We start from the raw sequence: 22,032 nt of genomic DNA, 5'->3' as shown, positions 1-22,032 counted from the left end.
CTCATGGCTTCACCTCAGACTCGTCTGATTTATTCCTTGTAGGATTTGCTCTTAAAAGCTGAGTTTAGGGGTGTTACCGTCTATTCAAATAAGCCCTGGATAGAAAGCTTTGTCCCGACCTGGGGGGGAAGGTGAGACCAATGTCGCACCTCACTCCCCTGGTCAAAATCAAGTATATCCACCCAGGAACTGTTTACATGCTAGTTAAATCCAAATAAAAGTAACAATTATAACTAGGTATAAGTTCATTGAATTATTGACTATGGCATATTCTGATTAATTATACCGGTCCCTTCACAGCGCCCGATTAATCACCTGAATGACCAATGATCTAGCTCCTGTTTGGACCAATCACACCTTTTTACTGATCAGCTTATCCCAATTTGGTTAACTCACTGAAAGAGCCTGAGTTGCATAGACACGTATGACATATCCGTGACGTGAGGAAATAAGAGCGACCTTGTGCATACACACAGCTTATGTGGGCTCTGTCTTTGTGGACAGTTGGAACATGACACAAGCCTAATAAAAACCACCAGTTTGGGCTAGAATGTTTCAAATAGTTTAGGTAAGCACAAAATGTGGTTGTTTCATCATAGAGGGAAATGGAAGTGAAATGGTAGCGAGGTTAAAAATACTTTGACCAAGAATGTGTCATTTAATAAATTGCTGTGTTAGTTTGCTGGATTTGTTTTTACCTAATAAGGATACAGTTTCGGTAGTAAAAAACTGAAAAAAAATGTAAGGATAAGATGGTAGACCTTTTCACTATTCATATCAGGCTGCATTTCTATCTGCATCTCATTTTCTCATGTAGGACAGTTAAAGTGTACTTTATACACTCATCAGGTGTATTAGAAGGTGGTTCATGTTCTCCTCTCTTGAGAGTGAAATTTGTGATTCCCTGGTAGACATTTCAACAACGCCCAAAATGAAACACTCCTCTACCCATTGTGTAATATACAATTTTCAGAATGCACTTCTCTGTCCCAAACTCAGCCTTTTGTATATCCTTATTGCATCTCCAAAAAGCATGCAGCAAATGCTGTTAATACACACGCAGCATAGTCGTGATGGAGTCAGAGAGGAGGGCTGCCTGTGATGTTTTGCCCCTTGGAGCAGGAGGGGTGCAGAGCTCACAGAACAGGGTGGTGAGGCTGTACGTGCGCCATCTACTGGTTCAACGCCATCATGACAGCTGCCATCACTGAAGCCTTCAAGTGTCCCGTCCATAGAAGCCAGACCTGACGAATACAGGCAGAAGGTCCCTCCTCAAAAGCTGCCTTACATCATGTTGACTGTCTGAAACAGAAATGTTTCTAGATAATAATATCACAGGGTAATTCCAAGAGCATAATTAAAAGGCGTTTCTTCCTCAGATATTTCTGCTTATTCTATGTACCTTGGTTTTTTATTGCATCTGTTTCATTCTCTCTAAATCCAATGCATAGACCATCACCACAACAGTAAACAAGAATCAGGACATCATGAATGTGATATTTTCATTGTTCTTTCTGGGTTCCATCATTATGGCATTATGTCATCATTATGATATTATAAAAACATTTGTATTAACAAACATTAATAAATAAATTATGCCTTTTATCTTCAACCGGGAACTGATGAGTCCCCATAGGGCTGGACATGTTAGCCTGCAGTAGATATACTCCAAATGGCCAGTGCCACTCCATGCTTATATGGTCTGAGGCTGACTCTTAAAATACATGAAATTGAAATGCAAAAAACTTTTAAATGTAAATTATTGTCATTATATCTGAATTAAATTTTAATTAAAATGTCCACTAATCAATTTCACAAACACCACACACAGTTCATATAGTGCAACAAAATGGAAATGAGCAAGGCATGCAATCATTTCATAAAACCTTGTTTTGTGCGCAACACCAATGTGGTCACAACTTCCCTCTACAAACTTTCCGTTAGCCAACATTCTCAGATTAAGTCAGTTCCTTTTCTGTCCAGGATGTTGCGCAGGTCGGTATTAGTCTCTGTCAGGACACAATCAATGATTGAACCAGGCCGCTGGATTGCTAACCCAGTGTTTAGCCCACTGAGCAATGGAGGACCCAGTTGCAGAGGTAGTATCAAAAACTTCAAATATTTCATTTTGAAAAATCAAGAATTAATCCAACGCTCAGATTTTTTTCAGGGAAAAAACAGGGCAGATAATTCCAAGGAAATCTAACCAAAGAAACAGTCCAAGCAGCTAAATTGAACCCACAGACAGGTAACCGACCGACAGAGAAAATGGAGATTATGTCCAACGATCACATGGCATGGGCTTGGCTTTGTGCATTAGGTCAGAGCTCATCCTGACAGGGAGCAATTACAATTTTTTAAAACAGAAATGGGAAGAGCCCATATTATCTTTATCTGAAGACAACTTGGGACTGTGACAAACATTGGGTTATGTTGCCATCACTGGTGGCCTGTAAAAAATTCAGATGTCCTGCCAGCTCCTGCACTGTGTTATACCAGGTTAGCTTCCTGCCATGCATCAAACATCTCCTTCAGCTGCGATCTTAGCTTTCCAAGCAAGTATTTCCATTAGGTACTGGCTCCAAAACCACTTGGCTGACATGGATTTGTGTGTGTGCTCGTTTGTTTGTTTGTGTGTGTGTGTCTGTGTCTGCGCGCACACACGTGGGTCTGTGTGGGAGTGTGTGTGTGTAGTCTTGTGTGTGTGATAAATGGTGTTCTAAATGTTGGAGTGTTTTGGAGGAACGTGACAAATTTGCCACTTCCCTTGTGTAACTTATTCCCTGCTGAACTCTTCCACTGTAGCATTAGACTAGGTCACTCCCACTTATCCCACTTATCCCACTCCCTCCCTTATCAACACGTTACAGGGGGTTTACTGTTGTGAGGACTCCTACATGATCCCTGCATGGTGTTCTAGGACCCAACTAGAGACCTTGCCTAAAATGTTTATCTGCTGGCGAACTTTAGGCAACTCAACTAGAATGCTACCAGTTGTCATATATGCTGTGATAGATGTAACCCATCCAGAGGAAACATCTGAGATTGAGCAGTGGACTTTAGGCCCCATCAGGAATTTGACTAAGCTTCTCCCTCTCTAGCCCATGCTGGTGGAGATGCTGGATGCTGGGATGTGTGAGTAGATCAGTGGGTACCACAGGAGGATAGATAGCAGGCAGCACAGGAAGTCTATACAAAACCAACATTTCCTGTTAGCATTATTGCTTTTGAGCAGCACAGCTAAATGCTGAACTTGGTTGTAGCTTATCCTTTCCCCAAATGTTCCTTTTTCAAACTTTCTAAAAAAGTTAACATACTGTATATGCATGTGCATGTTGAGACAAATCTAGTTTAATTCATAAGAGTCCTCATTTGTTGCAGTTTTATTACTAAGAAACCTCATATGTTGCAGTTTGTTTCATGAATAATTGATGTGTATGAGTGTTTAAGTATCTGTGTAGTGCAGTACTTGTCTCAGTAGTTATGGAGAAGGGAGATAAATAAGAACTTCAGTAAGTATGGAAAGAAAGATTATCCAGTATTGTGTTGCTGGAGGCAATCTTCACCTATCATGGTAATACGCATGCTTATAATGTTCATTGTGGACAAAAAAGCTTTTCAGTCAGGGTTACAAGAAATATTTTGTTAGAAATGAGCTGAAGAGACATTTTCTTTGAAAACATTAAGACATTTATAACAGAAAATTACCAGACTAGAATTGAACAGATTTCGAAATACTCAAAATAATGTACAGTCGTGTCCAAAAGTTTTGAGAATGACACAAATATAATTTTTCACAAAGTTTGCTGCTTCAGTGTCTTTAGATATTTTTGTCAGATGTTGCTATGGAAGACTGAATTATATTTATAAACATTTGATAAGTGTCAAAGGCTTTTATTGACAATTACATGAAGTGGATGCAAAGAGTCAATATTTGCAGGGTTGACCCTTCTTTTTCAAGACCTCTGCAATCCGCCCTGGCATGCTGTCAATTAACTTCTTGGCCACATCTTGACTGATGGCAGCCCATTCTTGCATAATCAATGCTTGGAGTTGGTCAGAATTTGTGGGTTTTTGTTTGTCCACCCGCCTCTTGAGGATTGACCTCAAGTTCTCAATGGGATTAACGTCTCGGGAGTTTCCTGGCCATGGACCTAAAATATTGATGTTCCCCAGGCCACTTAGTTATCACTTTTGCCTTATGGCAAGGTGCTCCATCATGCTGGAAAAGGCATTGTTCATCACCAAACTGTTCCTGGATGGTTGGGAGAAGTTCTTCTTGGAGGATCTGTCTTTGTACATTTGTTCTATGGCTTCTCTTTTCTCTCTTTTTTTTTTTTTTTTTACTTTTCCAGCTCAACTCTTTTCCAACTGTTTTGTTGCTCCAAGAAATGTGTGAGATATGCTGTGTGTCTGTGGAGGGCATGGATGTGTAGTAGTTTTATTTAAAAAAAAAAAAAAAGTTTCCGCTAGTCTCTGTTATTGTCCAGCATGTCAGCTGAAAGCAGAAGTGCATTGCTATTGCTCATCTTAACCACTTGTTCCACGTGATGTCATGTTGCAGGGGATGGCTGTGAATGACCAATCAGATGAGGAGAGTAAAGTGACTGTATGAGGAGAAAGGCTGTGACATCAGTGTGTGTATGTGGGACTGTGAAGCTGCAAAGTAATCTGCAAGTAATCCAAGCCCTTTTGTGTTTCCAAAGATTGTACATACCTTGGTGTGTGTGTGAGAGAAAAAGAGGGAGACTGCAAAGGCAACTGTCAGTAAGAATGTGGATGATTGTGTTTTTCTTGTGCTGGGTGGTCAGAATCGAAGCAGGTGAGTCAGTACTACACCCAGCTGAGTTATGACTTTCCAAAGCAGTCTCTACATTTTCATTGCTACTCATACACTTTCAGAGTGTACATACTTTACAATGTGAACTGCACACTTTCACAGAGAGCATACATTCTGTGTTGCCTTCTTTACAAGGATCAATGAAACGGTGATGGAATGTATTGTATTGTCTTCACAAAATTAAACTCCTCATGACACACACAAATAATGGAATTTATATTGTTGTGTAATGTGCTGCTACATACCTACTCTTGCACACCTAACATTTATTATATTTTCAGTTTTATGAAACGAGCAAGATGTAATCATATGATTATGTACACGTGCAGCCTGCCTTAATTACAGTACATCTGTTAAATAAATGCATTGGGACCTCTTTGGATCTATATGTGAGGAGTAATCCAAGCCCTTTTGTGTTTCCAAAGATTGTTTTCTACAAGATACGACAACAATGGAAGTCACCAAATACTCTGGAGAGTCTGTTCTCCTGCCCTGTTCCTGTACTCATCTCCAGGAACAGGGTATCAGATGGTTGAAAGACAGTGTGCAGATTGATCCAACTAAACCTGCAGACAGGATTCAGATGACTAATCAGGATTCCCCTGGAAATCTCTCCCTGCTCATATCAGACCTGACTAAGGAGGATGCGGGGCACTACATATGTGAAGGTTACAGGGAAAGCTTCAGACACTTCAGACTCACAGTTACAGGTAGGACATTAATAACAAGAACTTTTCAGATACCTAATATTATTTACCATTTTACTGAACCTGACACAAGCTTCAGAAATACAATTCATGGTGTTGTTCTATCATAGGTTTTTTATAAAATATGTAAAAGAAATGCAAGAAATTATTTGTATCTTAAATGCATGTATGTTGTATACATATACAGTATATGATCCGCTTTATATATGTTTACAATGTAAGAACTTATACGTTTCTGACAACATGGAAAAGATTTGATTCCTATGAGGCAAGCTAATACGTCAAAGTAATTAGTTTGATTTCGCCACTGACAGGCGCGTAAATGTTATTATAAGTTTCTGACGACAGGGAAAGGATTCCTAAAGAGATACACCTAGGCCTGTTTACCTCAATAGCTGTAAATAAACTGTAGAAAATGACTTTGTACCGTTTTAGCTCCCTCTTCTTCCGGTCTCTGACGCAACACCCCGTTCAGTGCCTGCATTATTTTCTTATTTGTCCTTGAATAAGACTCTCAGATTATCTGTATGCAGTATCATTTTATTTCCCCATTTGATATATATATGTTTTCAGAGCAGGAGCAGTGTGTTGCTCTTTTCATCATATATACAACCACAAGCGCGAGTATTGTACATAACAAGTGTGATTTCTATATGTGTTTTTACAGACCTTTCTCATAGGTTGGCTTTACAATAGGACACACAGGAAGCTTTATAAGTGTCATGTTTCTTCCAGGATGCACTGTAATGGAACATCAGACAATACATGAGATTAAGGGAAGCTCAGGAGAATCTGCACTGTTGCCCTGCCTCTGTTCTTCTCTGCGTGCCAAACCTGAGAGTGTGAGATGGATGACCACCAGCAGGAGTGGATCTTCATATACTGACATATCCAGCACAACTGGGCGCTACAGAGGCAGAGTTCAGATGTTAAACCCCCAGTCACCAGGAAACGTCTCTCTGCTCATATCAGATCTAAGTGAGGAGGACCAAGGACTTTATGAGTGTGTTGTTGACAAACACTATAAGAGATCGTTTAACCTCCTGGTCAAATGTAAGCAATTAGCTTTATTCTATGGTCTGATTGTGGATAGTTTTAGTCATTTACATAAGCCCACTTGACCATTCATTAAAATAACGTTCTTAATGTTCCATATCTTCATCCAATGTCACCAGCAAACACATTGATAACTAAACCATCTCATGGAAAACAGACACCAGCAACTAAGGAAAAAGTTTGTCCTATTAACAGTGCAGTTTAAATCGATCTGAATGAGTTGATGATGAAATGTTGAAACTGAATGTTCATAGGTTGACCTCCCTCTGCAGCTGACTGCTTGTTATTCCAGCCAGTGCAGTGTGTTGCTCTCGAGCACTGGCCCCTCTGCCCATTTAATAGACATTAGATATGGAATACCTCTCATTCACAATCACCTTTATTTGCTGGCTGGTTTTAATTTCTTCCAGCTTTAGCAGTGCCTCCACTGTGATGTGCTGGGGCTAACTCCTAGCCACTGGTAGTCTCTGGTGTAGTGTACCCATTAGTGCCCTTGCCTTGCTTGGTCATGTTAACATCTTTACACGGAATGCATCTGGAGACAACCATAGTTCAATCTGGACTACATATACGGGCGACTGATTACGGCTTAAACAACATTTGAAATTTAGTCATCAACCCAAATACCTCCTGAAGGAGGGGCTCGGGACAGTATTACACGTCTCTGTGGAAAAGTCCAAGAAGATGCAGAAGTTAGAGGTGGGTCTTACAGGAAAAGCTTTGAGCAGAGCTGTGTTTATTTCTAGATACTCGGAGTAACGGTGAACCCAAACCACCTTTCTACATATTCATCCTTGCTGCTGTACTCCTGTTGATGCTGCTGCTGGGAGGAGCTCTGTTCCTATACATGAGACGCAAAGGTAGACTAACACACACACATACACACACACACACACAGAGAGAGAAAGATAGACTTCTTTTAATGCAAATCGCTTTGTTCCATTAGGTCAAAAAGGGGAATGTACAAAATCAGGACAGAAGCATGAGGAAGACAAGGTAGTTTAAGTTGGTCTTTACAATAACTCTGTATATGGTGCTTAACCCATATGGAAATATGGATGCATGTTGTGTTTAATCCATATGAAAATGGCTTGTGGCAATGCGTGGCCTTTTTTATCAGAAGTGTATATGTGTGTGTGTGTCTGTCTGTGTGTGTGTGTGTGTGCATTTGGCTCACTAACCTCATGTCTGCAATGAAAAATGTTTTATATGTGTGTTTGCTCTTGGTGGCCTCTTGACTTTCTTAGGACGACACCAGGGTGTACTGCACTGTTCAGGACACCAGAGAGGACAGATCCACACAAGCAGAAAAAGAGGTAAAGTTGATTCAAATGCCCTTGTTGAATGGTTCTGAGGATGTGTTTTAGGGCAGAACTTTTGTACGGTTGTACATGCAAACAACATGCGATTTGTGTGTGGTGTATGTGCCAAACAAAATGACCTGTTATTTTCTGTAGGATGATGTGACCTACTCAACTGTAGTCCATGATAAAAAACCCAGAGTAGTCCAAGTGGAGGTGGACACAGGTGACGGCACAGAATATGCCAGGATCAAAACCAGATGAGCCATGACACCCCCACAGACCACCACACTTTGTTCATGTAAGCACAGTTTGAGTGTGATTTTTGGGTGATCTATGAGTGTTTTCAGTGTAAGAGTTTTTATTATGCTCACATTTATAGTTTGCTAAACATACTAGTCATGCAATTATCACTTGGATTTATAATGCTGTTCATGAAATGTTCAGTTTGATAAAGATTTCAACAAGTGCCTGTTATGATAAATGCTAATAAATGTTAGCCTCTCTCTAAGCAATGAAATGTTAGTTTTGTCTGTTACTGGAAAACTCTTGCGTTGATGTATAAATTAGTTCACTGTCATCAATATGTCTGTCGTCTATTTTCTGTAAATGAGAATGCATTATAAATGTATGTGTAGATGCAGACAATGCAGAGTGTATATTTTGAACAAATAAAATATTTTCTAATGAAATATGAATGGGTTAGGCACCACAGCATCTTTATCTTGTGCACAACTCTTCAAGAATGCTAAAGAGTTTTGAGCTGTGTACAGTACGGCTCTTTTTAGGGGGGCACTTTACCTCAAAGACCTACCAGTTTTGATGATGAGTTTGCATTTGTGTGCAGCATGACTGCTCACCTCTGTCTTTACTCCTGAGTTATCCTACAGATTCAGTGGGGCAGGTGTTTCATTGTAAGACAGGTCCTGTGGACTATACCTCTGAGATGGACACTTCCTGTCAGAATGGTTGTCGTTGTCATGCAACTTCAGCAGGGTAACAGCGCCCGATTAATCACCTGAAGGACCAATGATCTAGCTCCTGTTCTGACCAATCACACCTTATTACTGATCAGCTAATCCCAATTTGGTTAACTGACTGAAAGAGCCTGAGTAGCATAGACATGTATGACATATCCGTGACGTGAGGAAATAAGAGTGACCTTGTGCATACACACAGCTTATGTGGGCTCTGTCTTTGTGGACAGTTGGAACATGACACAAGCCTAATAAAAATCACCAGTTTGGGCTAGTATGTTTCAAATAGTTTAGGTAAGCACAAAATGTGGTTGTTTCATCATAGAGGGAAATGGAAGTGAAATGGTAGCGAGGTTAAAAATACTTTGACCAAGAATGGGTCATTTAATAAATTGCTGTGTTAGTTTGCTGGATTTGTTTTTACCTAATAAGGATACAGTTTCAGTAGTAAAAAACTGAAAAAAATGTAAGGATAAGTTGGTAGACCTTTTCACTATTCATATCAGGCTGCATTTCTATCTGCATCTCATTTTCCCATGTAGGACAGTGTTAAAGTGTACTTTATACACTGAGCAGGTGTATTAGAAGGTGGTTCATGTTCTCCTCTCTTGAGAGTGAAATTTGTGATTCCCTGGTAGACATTTCAACATCGCCCAAAATGAAACACTCCTCTACCCATTGTGTAATATACAATTTTCAGAATGCACTTCTCTGTCCCAAACTCAGCTTTTTGTATATCCTTATTGCATCTCCAGGCAGCTTAGTCTTGATGGAGTCCGAGAGGAGGGCTGCCTGCAATGTTTTGCCCCTTGGAGCAGGAGGGGTGCAGAGCTCACAGAACAGGGTGGTGATGCTGTACGTGCGCCATCTACTGGTTCAACTCCATCATCACAGCTGACACCACTGAAGTCTTCATGGGTCCTGTCCATAGAAGCCAGACCTGATGAATACAGGCAGAAGGTCCCTCCTCAAAAGCTGCCATACATCATGTTGACTGTCTGAAACAGAAATGTTTCTAGATAATAATATCACAAGGTAATTCCAAGAGCATAATTAAAAGGCGTTTCTTCCTCAGATATTTCTGCTTATTCTATGTACCTTGGTTTTTTATTGCATCTGTTTCATTCTCTCTAAATCCAATGCATAGACCATCACCACAACAGTAAACAAGAATCAGGACATCATGAATGGGATCTTTTAATTGTTCTTTCTGGGTTCCATCATTATGGCATTATGTCATCATTATGATATTATAGAAACATTTTTATGAACAAACATTAATAAATAAATGAGGCCTTTTATCTTTAACCAGGAACTGATGAGTCCCCATAGCACTGGACATGTTAGCCTGCAGTAGATATACTCCAAATGGCCAGTGCCACTCCATGCTTATATGATCTGAGGCTGACTCTTACAATACATGAAATTGAAATGCAAGTGTTACGTAAAAAGAAAAAGAAATATAAAAACAAACTTTTAAATGTAAAGTATTGTCATTATATCTGAATTAAATTTTAATTAAAATGTCCACTAATCAATTTCACAAACACCACACACAGTTCATGTCGTGCAAAAAACGGAAATTAAGGCATGCAATTATTTCATAAAACCTTGTTTTGTGCGCAACACCAATGTGGTCACAACTTCCCTCTACAAACTTTCTGTTAGCCAACATTCTCAGATTAAAATAGTTAATTTTCTGCCCAGGATGTTGTGCAGCTCTGTATGTGTCTCTTGGTTAATGGTGAGGGAGGGTTAATTAGAACATCATCACTGATGGAGAGGTGTATCTACACGCTGGTCCTGCTGCTTCACCTGGTCTTGGTTTCATGTGACAAGGAACAATTCTACATTTTTAAAGCAGACATGGGAAGAGCCCAGATTATCATTATTTTAAGACAACTTGAGTGGACTGGGACAAATATTGGTTTATGTTGGCATCACTGATCACACACACACACACACACACACGCACACACGCACACACGCATACACACACACACACACACACACACACATACACACACACATAGTAAATACATTTTTTTTTTAATTATTGTCACTATGTCTGAATTAAATTTCAACTAAAATGTCCACTAATCAAGTTCAAATACCACATACAGTTCATATACTGCAACAAAACGGGCAAGGCGTGCAGTTAAATGTGGTCACAACTTCCCTCTACAAACTTTCCGTTAGCCAACATTCTCAGATTAAATGAGTTCCTTTTCTGTCCAGGATGTTGCGCAGGTCGGTATTAGTCTCTGTCAGGACACAATCAATGATTGAACCAGGCCGCTGGATAGCTACCCCAGTGTTTAGCCCACTGAGCAATGGAGGACCCAGTTGCAGAGGTAGTATCAAAAACTTCAAATATTTCATTTATAAAAAATCAAGAATTAATCCAACGCTCAGATTTTTTTCAGGGAAAAAACAGGGTAGATATTTCCAAGGAAAGATGACAAAATAAACAGTCCAAGCAGCAAAATTGAACCCACAGACAGGTAACCGACAGACAGAGAAAATGGAGATGATGTCCAAGGATCACATGGCATGGACATGGCTTTGTGCATTACGTCATATCCTGACAGGGAGCATTTACATTTTTAAAGCAGAAATGGGAAGAGCCCATATTATCTTTATCCGAAGACAACTTGGGACTGTGACAAACATTGGGTTATGTTGCCATCACTGGTGGCCTGTAAAAAATTCAGATGTCCTGCCAGCTCCTGCGCGGTGTTATAGCAGGTTAGCTTCCTGCCAGGCGTCAAACATCTCCTTCAGCTGCGATCTTAGCTTTCCCAGCAAGCATTTCCATTAGGTACTGGCTCCAAAACCACTTGGCTGACATGGATTTGTGTGTGTTTGTTTGTGTGTGTGTGTGTGTGTGTGTGTGTGTGTGTGTGTGTGTGTGTGTGTGCATGCTTCTGTGTGGGAGTGTGTGTGGGTTCTCTTGTGTGTGTGATAAATGGTGTTCTAAATGTTGGAGTGTGTTGGAGGAACGTGACCAATTAGCCACTCTCCTTGTGTAACTAATTCCCAGCTGAACTCTTCCACTATAGCATTTAACTTAGGTCACTCACACTTCCCGGTGTAACAGGCCAAATTAACCCCCGCCCAGATTAAACCTGGGTATACTTTGGCCCATGCCAGAGTATACCCCGGATGTAGTGGGTTGGAATGAAGGTGCCTGTATCTTTAAGCCCAAGCTGTCTTTTGCTACACCTGACTGACGTCAGTCAATGCGACGCTGATGCATCAATTATCAGTCTCGGAGCTTCTTTAAAAGCACTGCGCTGGTGATGACCAAGTAAGCGGCAGGACTGAGTTTGGATCATCTATTTGTGTCCGTTGGTTCGTTTATCGTGGCATTTTCCTTCGTGGGCAACCACGAGCGTTGCAAGCCCAAGGCTGTGCGGCTGCTTTTCCCTTTACTGGTACGTAGCTGCCTGCTCGGCTGGCTGTAGCTATGTTAGGTGGCTTTGTTTTTATTCGTGTTACTTGCTCTTATTAGGCTGCTTGGTGGTTTCGGCAGTACATTCCACTTCACGTGAAGTTCCGGTTAATCCCTGGCTGTGGTAGGTCACTCTTTTAACCTGTGCTTTATCGTGATTTAAATACAGATGCATTTAATATATGCCTCTGGTATTTTATGCTTCCCGCAGATTGTCGGCTGACGGCAAGAAATTGAGGCTGCCTTCCGTCACCAGCTGCTGTTTTGTTTCTACTTAAAGTTCCTTTTTGTTGTATGTTTGTCCATTGATTACTGACCATTGTTGCACTGCGTGCGTGCTGCCAGCTCATGGTAACCTGCGGGTGTGCGTGCAGGTGTTGAGGAGTGTCGGTGAGGATTATTTTGCTTTCCTTTTAATGTTTGTAAGTCTCCATTGTCTGCATGTTTTGCAGGGGTGGGACGTCTGGTGGTCTCCAGCGGCTTGATTTGTGTATTAGTTGAACGTGTGTTTGTTTTCTGGTTGTCCTTTTTGTTGCAGGAGTTGGGTACTGTCAGCAGGGAGGCCTTGGCACTTGGTGGTGGGTATCCGCATGTGTGTCTGACTAACTTTGCAGTGTAGGGTCACCCGGGTGTGCAGTGTGTTCACGTGTGGTCCCTTGGACCCCCCCTCCTAGACAGATTGCCCCCCTCTGGTAAGCCCCTCTCCTGCCTATGTTTTGTGGTGTCTATCATGTCATTGTGTGTGTGATGACCAGCGGAGAACTTTTCCCGTAGATAAAAGAAAACCCATGTAACCTAATTTATGCAATAAAGAAATATGTTATTTTTGTAATAGAATCCTGTCTCTGCTTCATCCTTGCACGAACCTGTGTGCTGTGTATGCATATGCCACTGAATGCTCATGTGCATTGAGGACTTTCAGTTAGCAGTGGTCAAATTCTAGTTCCTAAGGGGAGCATATAGGCCGCAACATGAACACTGTTTTCGTTTCAACCCGCTCCACAGGCGCGCATCTACACAATCTTTAGCTCATAAAAAAGAACGAGTCGTGCTTAGCTACCAAAAAAAAGTTCGTCGCTGACTTTCCAGTCAATTTTTGGTGCGTCTATGTTTTATGCCGAACTAGTTTCTTCAGAGCGCACAAGGATCTTGGTCGCGAGTGCTGGCACTTTTCGACACGTGATCGTTCTACACCAATGAGGTAGCTGCTTTTTGTCAACAGAATGGCAAGATGGCGGCTCCCGTGGTTAGATTCAACGTTACCGATAAAGAGGAAAACACCCGAACATCCTCAAAAGTGGGCTAAATGGGTTCTAAATAGTGCTGTATACATAGACGCGTCCCATAAGAACAATGAGGCAAATATACGATAATGTTATGCTTATGTTAAGTCATTTAGATCAAGTTTGACATACCTGGGAATACACCTTACTGACGATCTAACATGGACTGTGAACACCCAGCACACACTGAAGAAATCAAGGCAAAGACTGTACTTCCTACGTCAGCTGAGGAAGTTCATAGCATCAGCACCCATCAGCTGTGTGTCCTGACAGCATCATCACTTGGTATGGGAACTGTACAGCCTGTGACTGCAGTGCCGCATCATCAGAGCACCTCTCCCTCTTCTGCAGGAGACCTACAAGAGAAGACTACATACCAGGGCCCAAAGTATTGTAAAGGACTCCTAACATCCTGACCATGGACTTTTCAAAACACTGAGGTCAGGCAAACGTCTCTGCTGCTACAAGACCAGAACAGAGAGACTGAGGAGGAGCTTCTTTCCTCAAGCATTCCGTATCCTGAACACACACAATGACTACATGCTTTACGTTAGTATTTCTATGTATGTGACAAATAAACCTCCTTCCTTGTATCAATAAAAGGCAGTAATTGTACTTATACCAATGACCATTTGTTCGTTCGTTCGTTCATTCATTCATTCATTCTTCCACAAATGAAAACAACACTGATGAACCATAAAAACAATCTTTATGAAAAATATGAAATATGATATATAAAACTGTACAAAACTAAATAAGAAATAACAGATTAAGGACACTCAGTCCTCACTGTCAGTGTCAGGAGAGTTATCTTCCAGTTCCTCAGTTTCTTTTGTGTTGGCACAATTACAGCAACGACATAAGTCTGTAACACAGTCCTGCAGAAAAACAGGAACATCTTCCTGTCTCACAGGCACCTTTGCAGCCGCAGTGTATCACATGCAAACCACTGTCAGGGGCCGGATTTCTGGTCATCCAGGTGCAAGGTCCCATCCTCTATTTGCCAACCACATTCAGCAGGTGACGGAGCACTTATATTTTGTTTGCTGATGACACCTTGGTAATGTCAATGATACGTGTCCTGTTGCCAGTCCCTGTGAAAACATATAAACTGCATGGGAAATCTGTCTACACACTTACAGCAATGACTGCCACATCAGTGTCAGAGCTCTTGATAATGACAGCTTTATGCTCCCGTGCAGCATGTTGTGCATGTAAAAACAACAACAGGTCTTCAACAACACGAACAGACTGTACACTCTCCTTAACAGTCACACAGTGACATTGATTTGTATGTGCGATGTACAAGCAGAGGTTTTTGCCCACTATTGTAAGGTCTGCATTTTTCCATGCAACATACAGGAATTCGGCAAGTGCTTCCTTATTTGTTCCTTCTGAGAGAAACTTTTTCCATTGGGTTGGGGTCCTCTGATCCGGGTCTAAGATTTGTATGCGTTGTGACCCTGCATCAGCTCTACGTGACCGTTCTAGGTTTTTGATACTGATGGGGGAAATCACGAGTCAGCCTCTTCTTCAACATATCCTGTCTGCAACACAACAAAACAGTGACAATTAAGAGTCACAGGAGTATCATGAAAAGCAGAGAGTGGTGGAGGTGGTACAAGACATAACAGGCTAGAACCTATCTGCCATACAGCACATTTAACACCAAAGATGCCCAAGAAAGGCACACAACATCACTAACCACACCACACGCACGCACACACGCACGCACGCACGCACACACACACGCACACGCACACGCACACACACACACACACACACACACACACACACACACACACACACACACACACACACACACACCAGCTATTCTCCTTGTTGCCAACTGGTACATGTCTGTGCAAACAGCAAGACTTAAAAACAGTTTCTCAGGCCTGTCACACACATGTTGTGTAAAGCTGGACTTGCAGATGACAAATAATAAGACTTGAGAGAACCTATCTGCCATACAGCACATTTAACACCAAAGATGCCCAAGAAAGGCACACAACATCACTAACCACACCACACGCACGCACACACACACACGCACGCACGCGCACGCACACGCACGCACACGCACACACGCACACACACACACACCAGCTATTCTCCTTGTTGCCAACTGGTACATGTCTGTGCAAACAGCAAGACTTAAAAACAGTTTCTCAGGCCTGTCACACACATGTTGTGTAAAGCTGGACTTGCACATGACAAATAATAAGACTTGAGAGAAAAATGCATTGCAGTTACCTGTAGTTTGAAGCATCAAGGCCTTCATTGGCTTTCACCAGTTCAATTAAGGCCTTCCTCAGCTGGCCCATGCATCCTCGGGAATATTTTCAAACTCCACATCAACACAGTGTTTGAAGTTCTCAGCCATGTCTCGAGACTCACCCTCCAACCCGAGCCACGTTTGTAGGCTTGTCCTGTATGTATTCCATCGTGTAGTGGTGAAATAATGTACCTCCTCGTGCTTGACTGAAGTAATATGCATAAAACAATGTTTGTTTTTTGATTTATTAAGACATTCCGGTGTATTTTCTTCGTCTTCCGTACTGCACGACGAAGGCATGGTGGACGCCATCTTGCCATTCTGTTGACAAAAAGCAGCTACCTCATTGGTGTAGAACGATCACGTGTCGAAAAGTGCCAGCACTCGCGACCAAGATCCTTGTGCGCTCTGAAGAAACTAGTTCGGCATAAAACATAGACGCACCAAAAATTGACTGGAAAGTCAGCGACGAACTTTTTTTTGGTAGCTAAGCACGACTCGTTCTTTTTTATGAGCTAAAGATTGTGTAGATGCGCGCCTGTGGAGCGGGATTCGTTTTCTAAAGGACTTTTCGTGGTTCATGTTGCGGCCTAATAACTCCTCTGGGTGGCGTAGTCGACAAGTGAAACACGATCATTCCCTGGCCCCTCTACACGGAGATAAACTGTCCTAGGCCAAACTATACCCGGGGGTGTAAAATAGCCTTGGCCAGACTATACCCCTCCAGGCCAGAGTATAACCCAGGGGATAAACTGTCCCAGGCCAAACTATACCCGGGGGTGTAAAATAGCCTTGGCCAGACTATACCCCTCCAGGCAGGGCCGGTCCTTCCTATACGCGACAAAGGCAGTGGGGGGCGCTCCAAACTGCGCCTAGCAAAAACAATATATATACATACTGTATACATATTTTTGCGCCCCTTCTATTTCTCCAACCAAAATTTTGACATTAAAAAATGTATTTAACATAAGGGGAAAATGTGCCTAAAATCTAAAGAGGTAGGGGTGTTGTTAGAACATGCTAGCGCATTGATAGGTATGGGTCGAGTGTGGGTCGAACGGACAATACAAAATTGTATTAATAATTTTTTTGAAACTTGCATGCGCCTAGTGCAGTACATTCTTAATATCATTGGTTGAATGTTGTCCGGTTCTGTATCCCTCCTCCACTCCCTGAGATGCCCAGACATGCAAGAGACGTCCTAACAAACGTTAGATGATGGCTGAAGTTCAAGCACTTTGGACTCTGGTACTGGAAGAAAAAGAATAGATATCTGGACACTCTTTTATTATAACTTGAAATAAAACACAACGCACTGCAATAACGGGAGAGAAACGGTGTGGCTTCAAAATAGGTTGGAAGAACACAACAAACCTCAAGAGGCATCTGAAAGCGCACAACCCTGTAATTTATGCTACGGTAAATTAGCTTGTAACTGTCAATGATTATGTTATGTGATGTCGTTATGTGAAGTGTTGTAGTAATCTTTGATATTTGTGGATGTTATCAGTGTTTAACTTTGAACATTTATATTGTAGCGAAGGACTTGCTAGTCTTAGAAGTTGAAGTTTCAGGGCGTAGTAATCTTTGATCTTTGTGGAAGTCTAATATTTTATAATTAATAAAAGTCTATGTTTTAGAGTTTTAAGATTTAAGTCAGTTAGCTTTCTCACTTAACTTACCTGACAAAGCTGAACCCCCCAAAACATTTGAAAAAATTAAGTAATTCTTGTGTATATCACTCAACACTACTGATATCATGGGGGTATAATCTGGCCTGAGGGGGTATATATTGGCCTAGGCCAATTTAAACCCCGGAGTATAAATTGGCCTAGGCCATAATATACCCGGGGTATAATCTAGCCTAGGCCCCTTTAACCCCAGGTATAGTCTGGACCGGGGGTATACTGTGGCCTGTTACACCGGGACTCCAGCACGATACCTGCAAGGTGTTCTAGGACCCCGACTAGAGACCTTGTCTAAAATGTTTATTTGCTGGCGAACTTATGGCAACTCGGAACTCGAATGCTACCAGTTGTTATAGATGCTGTGATAGATGTAACCCATCCAGAGGAAACATCTGAGATTGAGCAGTGGACTTTAGGCCCCATCAGGAATTTGACTAAGCTTCTCCCTCTCTAGTCCATGCTGGTGGAGATGCTGGATGCTGGGATGTGTGGGTAGATCAGTGGGTACCACAGGAGGATAGATAGCAGGCAGCACAGGAAGTCTATACAAAGCAAACATTTCCTGTTAGCATTATTGCTTTTGAGCAAATTTCCCCAAATGTTCCTTTTTCTGTCCAAACTTTCTGAAAAAGTTAACATGTATGCATGTGGATGTTGAGACACATCTAGTTTAATTAGATTAGATATGAGTCCTCATATGTTGCAGTTTTATTACTAAGAAACCTCATATGTTGCAGTTTTATTCGTGAATAATTGATATGTATGAGTGTTTAAATATCTGTGTAGTGCAGTATTTGTCTCTGTAGTTATGGAGAAGGGAGATAAATAAGAACTTCAGTTAGTATGGAAAGAGAGATTATCATGTTTTGTGTTGCTGGTGTCAATCTTCACCTATCATGGTAATACTTATAATGTTCATTGTGGACAAAAAAGCTTTTCAGTCAGGGTTACAAGGAATATTTTGTTATTATACTTATAGAGACATTGAGCTAGAAATGAGCTAAAGAGACATTTTCTTTAAAAATAATTAAGACATTTATAACAGAAAATGACCAGACTAGAATTGAACAGATTTATAAATACTCAAAATAATGTAATGTAAGGTTGTGAAATACAGTATATTCCTCTGTGGTATTGTTACGACCCCCTGCGCCCCTGCAGACATTGCAGTGGCCATGCGTGGCCTGCAGGCAACAGTGGGGATGACGAGCGTCATGATGGACTGATTATCCACACCTGGGAGGTGTGTGGAGTATAAAACGGACCAGTGGACACCTGTCTCTTTCTCTCTCGAGCTGGCATTCAGAATACAGACGTCTAACCCCCTAGACACGTCGCCTTTCAATTGTATGAACTAAATAAACACGCGTAACTTTTGTAGAAAACCGTTGTCATCTGCCTCCAAATGTTATTGTTTCGGTCACGAGCCGGCCGGAATGTAACAGGTATACATACAGTATCCATATAATGTTTATAACTGATCAAACCTGTCTCATAATTTTATCCAGTACCATTGCTGATCTCAACTGATGTTTTATTTGTCTAAATACTTTCACAACGAGAGTGCACACAACATGGGCTGTTGGTGGACCATTATATCAATGACAAACACTTTTGTTCAACTCTGTTTTGAAAAGTAAAGAAATTGTGTCAAAGCAATAGAAAACAATACTTGTGATGTTAACGTTTACACAAAGGTGAGTTCACACAAAGGAGTGTAATCTTGAGAATTTATCAGACAATGGCAGTTGTGCTTAACTTGAAGTACAGGCCCATGATATTGTGGTCCGATTTAGTTTATTACAGTAAAACATCACAGAATTACATGGCATTCAAATCAAGTCGAGTCAAGGGAACTTTATTTCCCAGTGTTAGGATTTTGCTTTGGTGAGTTCATAACAGGACAGAGAAGACAACATTAAACATGAAATATACAAATAATAATGACTAATGAAACCATTCTACACGCCTTCAGAGACCTTGCTTAGGGTGAAGGGAAGAATCCAGCACTTAATCTGACCTGCCCTCAACATTTTACCAACACAGGTGAAAGGCATGCAGATCCTGTAGTTACTTCATGTCCTGTTTTTTTTAACAAGCCAGAAAGAGCGAGATACAATTAGGAGACAGGTCAAAACATTATCGTTATCCTGAGGACTACAAATAAGAGAAAAAGTATACTAAGGACAGCAGTTAACAGTTTTGCTATGTTGCTGAACACACACCCACACACTCATACATATACAAAAAAATACACGATAAAAATGCTTGTATGGGAGGAAAAGTCACAGGAAATGTGAGTAATCTGGATTGAGTGGGATTGTGAGGAAGCGAAAAGTAGGGTGTGTGACCAGTGAAGATAGTCAGAATTGAACCTGAGGACATTTTGTTCTGTCTGAAAACATCGCTATTCACACATCAGCTGTGTCACTTGTGGTTATTTCTGTGTGCGGTGAGAAAATAGGGGAAATGTGGAGGTCTGACTATGCTTCTCTCTCTTGTTCTGTCTTTGTACATTTGCTCTATGGCTTCTCTTCTCTCTCTCTTTTTTTTTTTTTTTACTTTTCCAGCTCAACTCTTTTCCAACTTTTTTGTTGCTACAAGAAATGTGTGAGATTTGCTGTGTGTCTGTGGAGGGCATGGATGTGTAGTAGTTTCATTTAAAAAAAAATTAGTTTCCGCTAGTCGCTGCATCGTTATTGTCCAGCACTTCAGCTGAAAGCAGAAGTGTATTGCTATTGCTCATCTTGATCACTTGTTCCACGTGATGTCATGTTGCAGGGGATGACTGTGAATGACCAATCAAATGAGGAGAGTAAAGTGACTGTATGAGGAGAAGGGCTGTGGCATCAGTGTTTGTATGTGGGACTGTGAGGCTGCAAACACCCTTGGTGTGTGTGAGAGAGAGAAAGAGGGAGACTGCAAAGGCACCTGTCAGTAAGAATGTGGATGATTGTGTTTTTCTTGTGCTGGGTGGTCAGAATCGATGCAGGTGAGTCAGTACTACACCCAGCTGAGTTATGACTTTCCAAAGCAGTTTTTACATTTTCATTGCTACTCATACACTTTCAGAGTCTACATACTTATGGGGCGCCGTTTGTAAAATGTTGCACGTTCTAAAACCCTGCTCAGTTTTGGTACATTTAGCATTATCATATGGGGAAAAAAGCACAACAATATTCAAATGTCACTTTTTCAAACATTTAGAGAGATATTCATGTAAGGATAATGTTTGGCAGTAACACAAAGTTGTTGAATAATATAAATGTTTCATCTAAATGTAAATGTTAAATATAAATGTAAATGTTAAATGTAAATGTAAATGTTAAATATAAACGTAAATGTTCAATGTTATATATAAATGTTAAATGTAAATGCTAAATGTAAATGTAAATGTTAAATGTAAATGTTAAATGTAAATGTTAAATGTAAATGTAAATGTTAAATGTTCAGTCTACATGTCAGATTTGAAGACTGAACCTTACAATATTTACGGTAATTGGCATTCATAGTTTTCACGTCACGTCAGAATTTCCAGCTTGCGGGCAAGAAATACACTCCACAGCTTGCAATAAAAGCATTAACCCTGTTTTGGTCGCCTCATTAATCAGAATAACTACCTAAAACGGGAATAGATCAAGAAATAAAGTCAAGAAACAAAGCATCAACACGATTAAAATTGGATTACCCGGTTTCTGCTCTGAGATTGCGACAAGTACCTAAGCAACTAGGCTAGGCTACTGTATTTTGTCATCCAACTGGTAATACTACAATGCCAGTAGAAAATACTTGGGAAGATAATTTCAGTTGTCATTCGCCAGACCAGGTGGTTGTACTTGTGTTAACCAGGAAATTGTGTAAAATGATAAAGTAGGGTGACCAGATTTCCCGGACATAAAACCGGGACACTTTGCGCGTGACCGTAATGCTCGTGCACGCACACGCTTTTTATCCTGAACATGTGCCAGCCCGGGTCAGACACATAGATTTTGCCTAAAGAACACGTAGGCCTACTGTTCACAACATAATGGGGTATCTCAGTTAATATTCATGGATTTTCTATGTAGCATACATATCTAAGAAATAATATTAAAAGACATTAGCTAAGTGAGTTTTGTGTGGGACCAACTTTATTTTTCAGAATTAAAGCATTCTTTTGGAAAATGCACCCACTGAACTTGTGAAAAAGTTTGTGAAAAGGTATTTTTCAATGCATGGCAATAAACGAACTTTTTTGAACTGCTGCCACAGGCTTGAACTAAAGTTATGGTGACACTTTACAGTAAGGGTACATGAATTATGAATTATTATTGTGCTTTACTTTATTCCTTTATATCTTATGAATCATCAGGAATTGACATGAGTTCATAGCCTCTCATTCATGACCTCATGCATGAACAACACATCAACTTAAGTGGGTACATTATTATGCACAAGTTGTGGTTAAA

At 40.9% G+C, this 22,032-nt stretch overlaps 1 protein-coding gene and 1 long non-coding RNA gene across 3 annotated transcripts in view; both read left to right on the top strand.

The window, feature by feature from the left end:
• The window catches only part of LOC116220483, a 14,261-nt gene extending 5,920 nt beyond the window's left edge, over positions 1-8,341 (top strand). Inside the window, exons 1-5 of one of the 2 annotated variants that reach the window (XM_031567258.1) lie at positions 6,290-6,600; positions 7,350-7,463; positions 7,550-7,599; positions 7,851-7,919; positions 8,061-8,341. In XM_031567258.1, the coding sequence (XP_031423118.1) occupies positions 6,294-6,600; positions 7,350-7,463; positions 7,550-7,599; positions 7,851-7,919; positions 8,061-8,168 (648 nt within the window). In that variant the 5' untranslated portion in view covers positions 6,290-6,293 and the 3' untranslated portion in view covers positions 8,169-8,341. Of the gene's footprint in view, positions 1-6,289; positions 6,601-7,349; positions 7,464-7,549; positions 7,600-7,850; positions 7,920-8,060 lie in introns of those variants that run through there. The other variant, XM_031567257.2, reaches the window with a different exon arrangement.
• A 3,874-nt stretch (positions 8,342-12,215) lies between these two features.
• LOC122132896 lies at positions 12,216-13,172 on the top strand. Its single transcript, XR_006152403.1, has 2 exons — positions 12,216-12,318; positions 12,396-13,172. It is a non-coding gene; the product is annotated as an uncharacterized LOC122132896 (long non-coding RNA).
• Positions 13,173-22,032: the final 8,860 nt, after the last annotated feature.

This window comes from Clupea harengus, chromosome 5 (assembly GCF_900700415.2).
Source record: "Clupea harengus chromosome 5, Ch_v2.0.2, whole genome shotgun sequence".
Classification (NCBI taxonomy): Eukaryota; Metazoa; Chordata; class Actinopteri; order Clupeiformes; family Clupeidae; genus Clupea; species Clupea harengus.
Note: the sequence above shows the minus strand (reverse complement) of the source record. Positions and strands in the feature narration are given on the sequence as shown.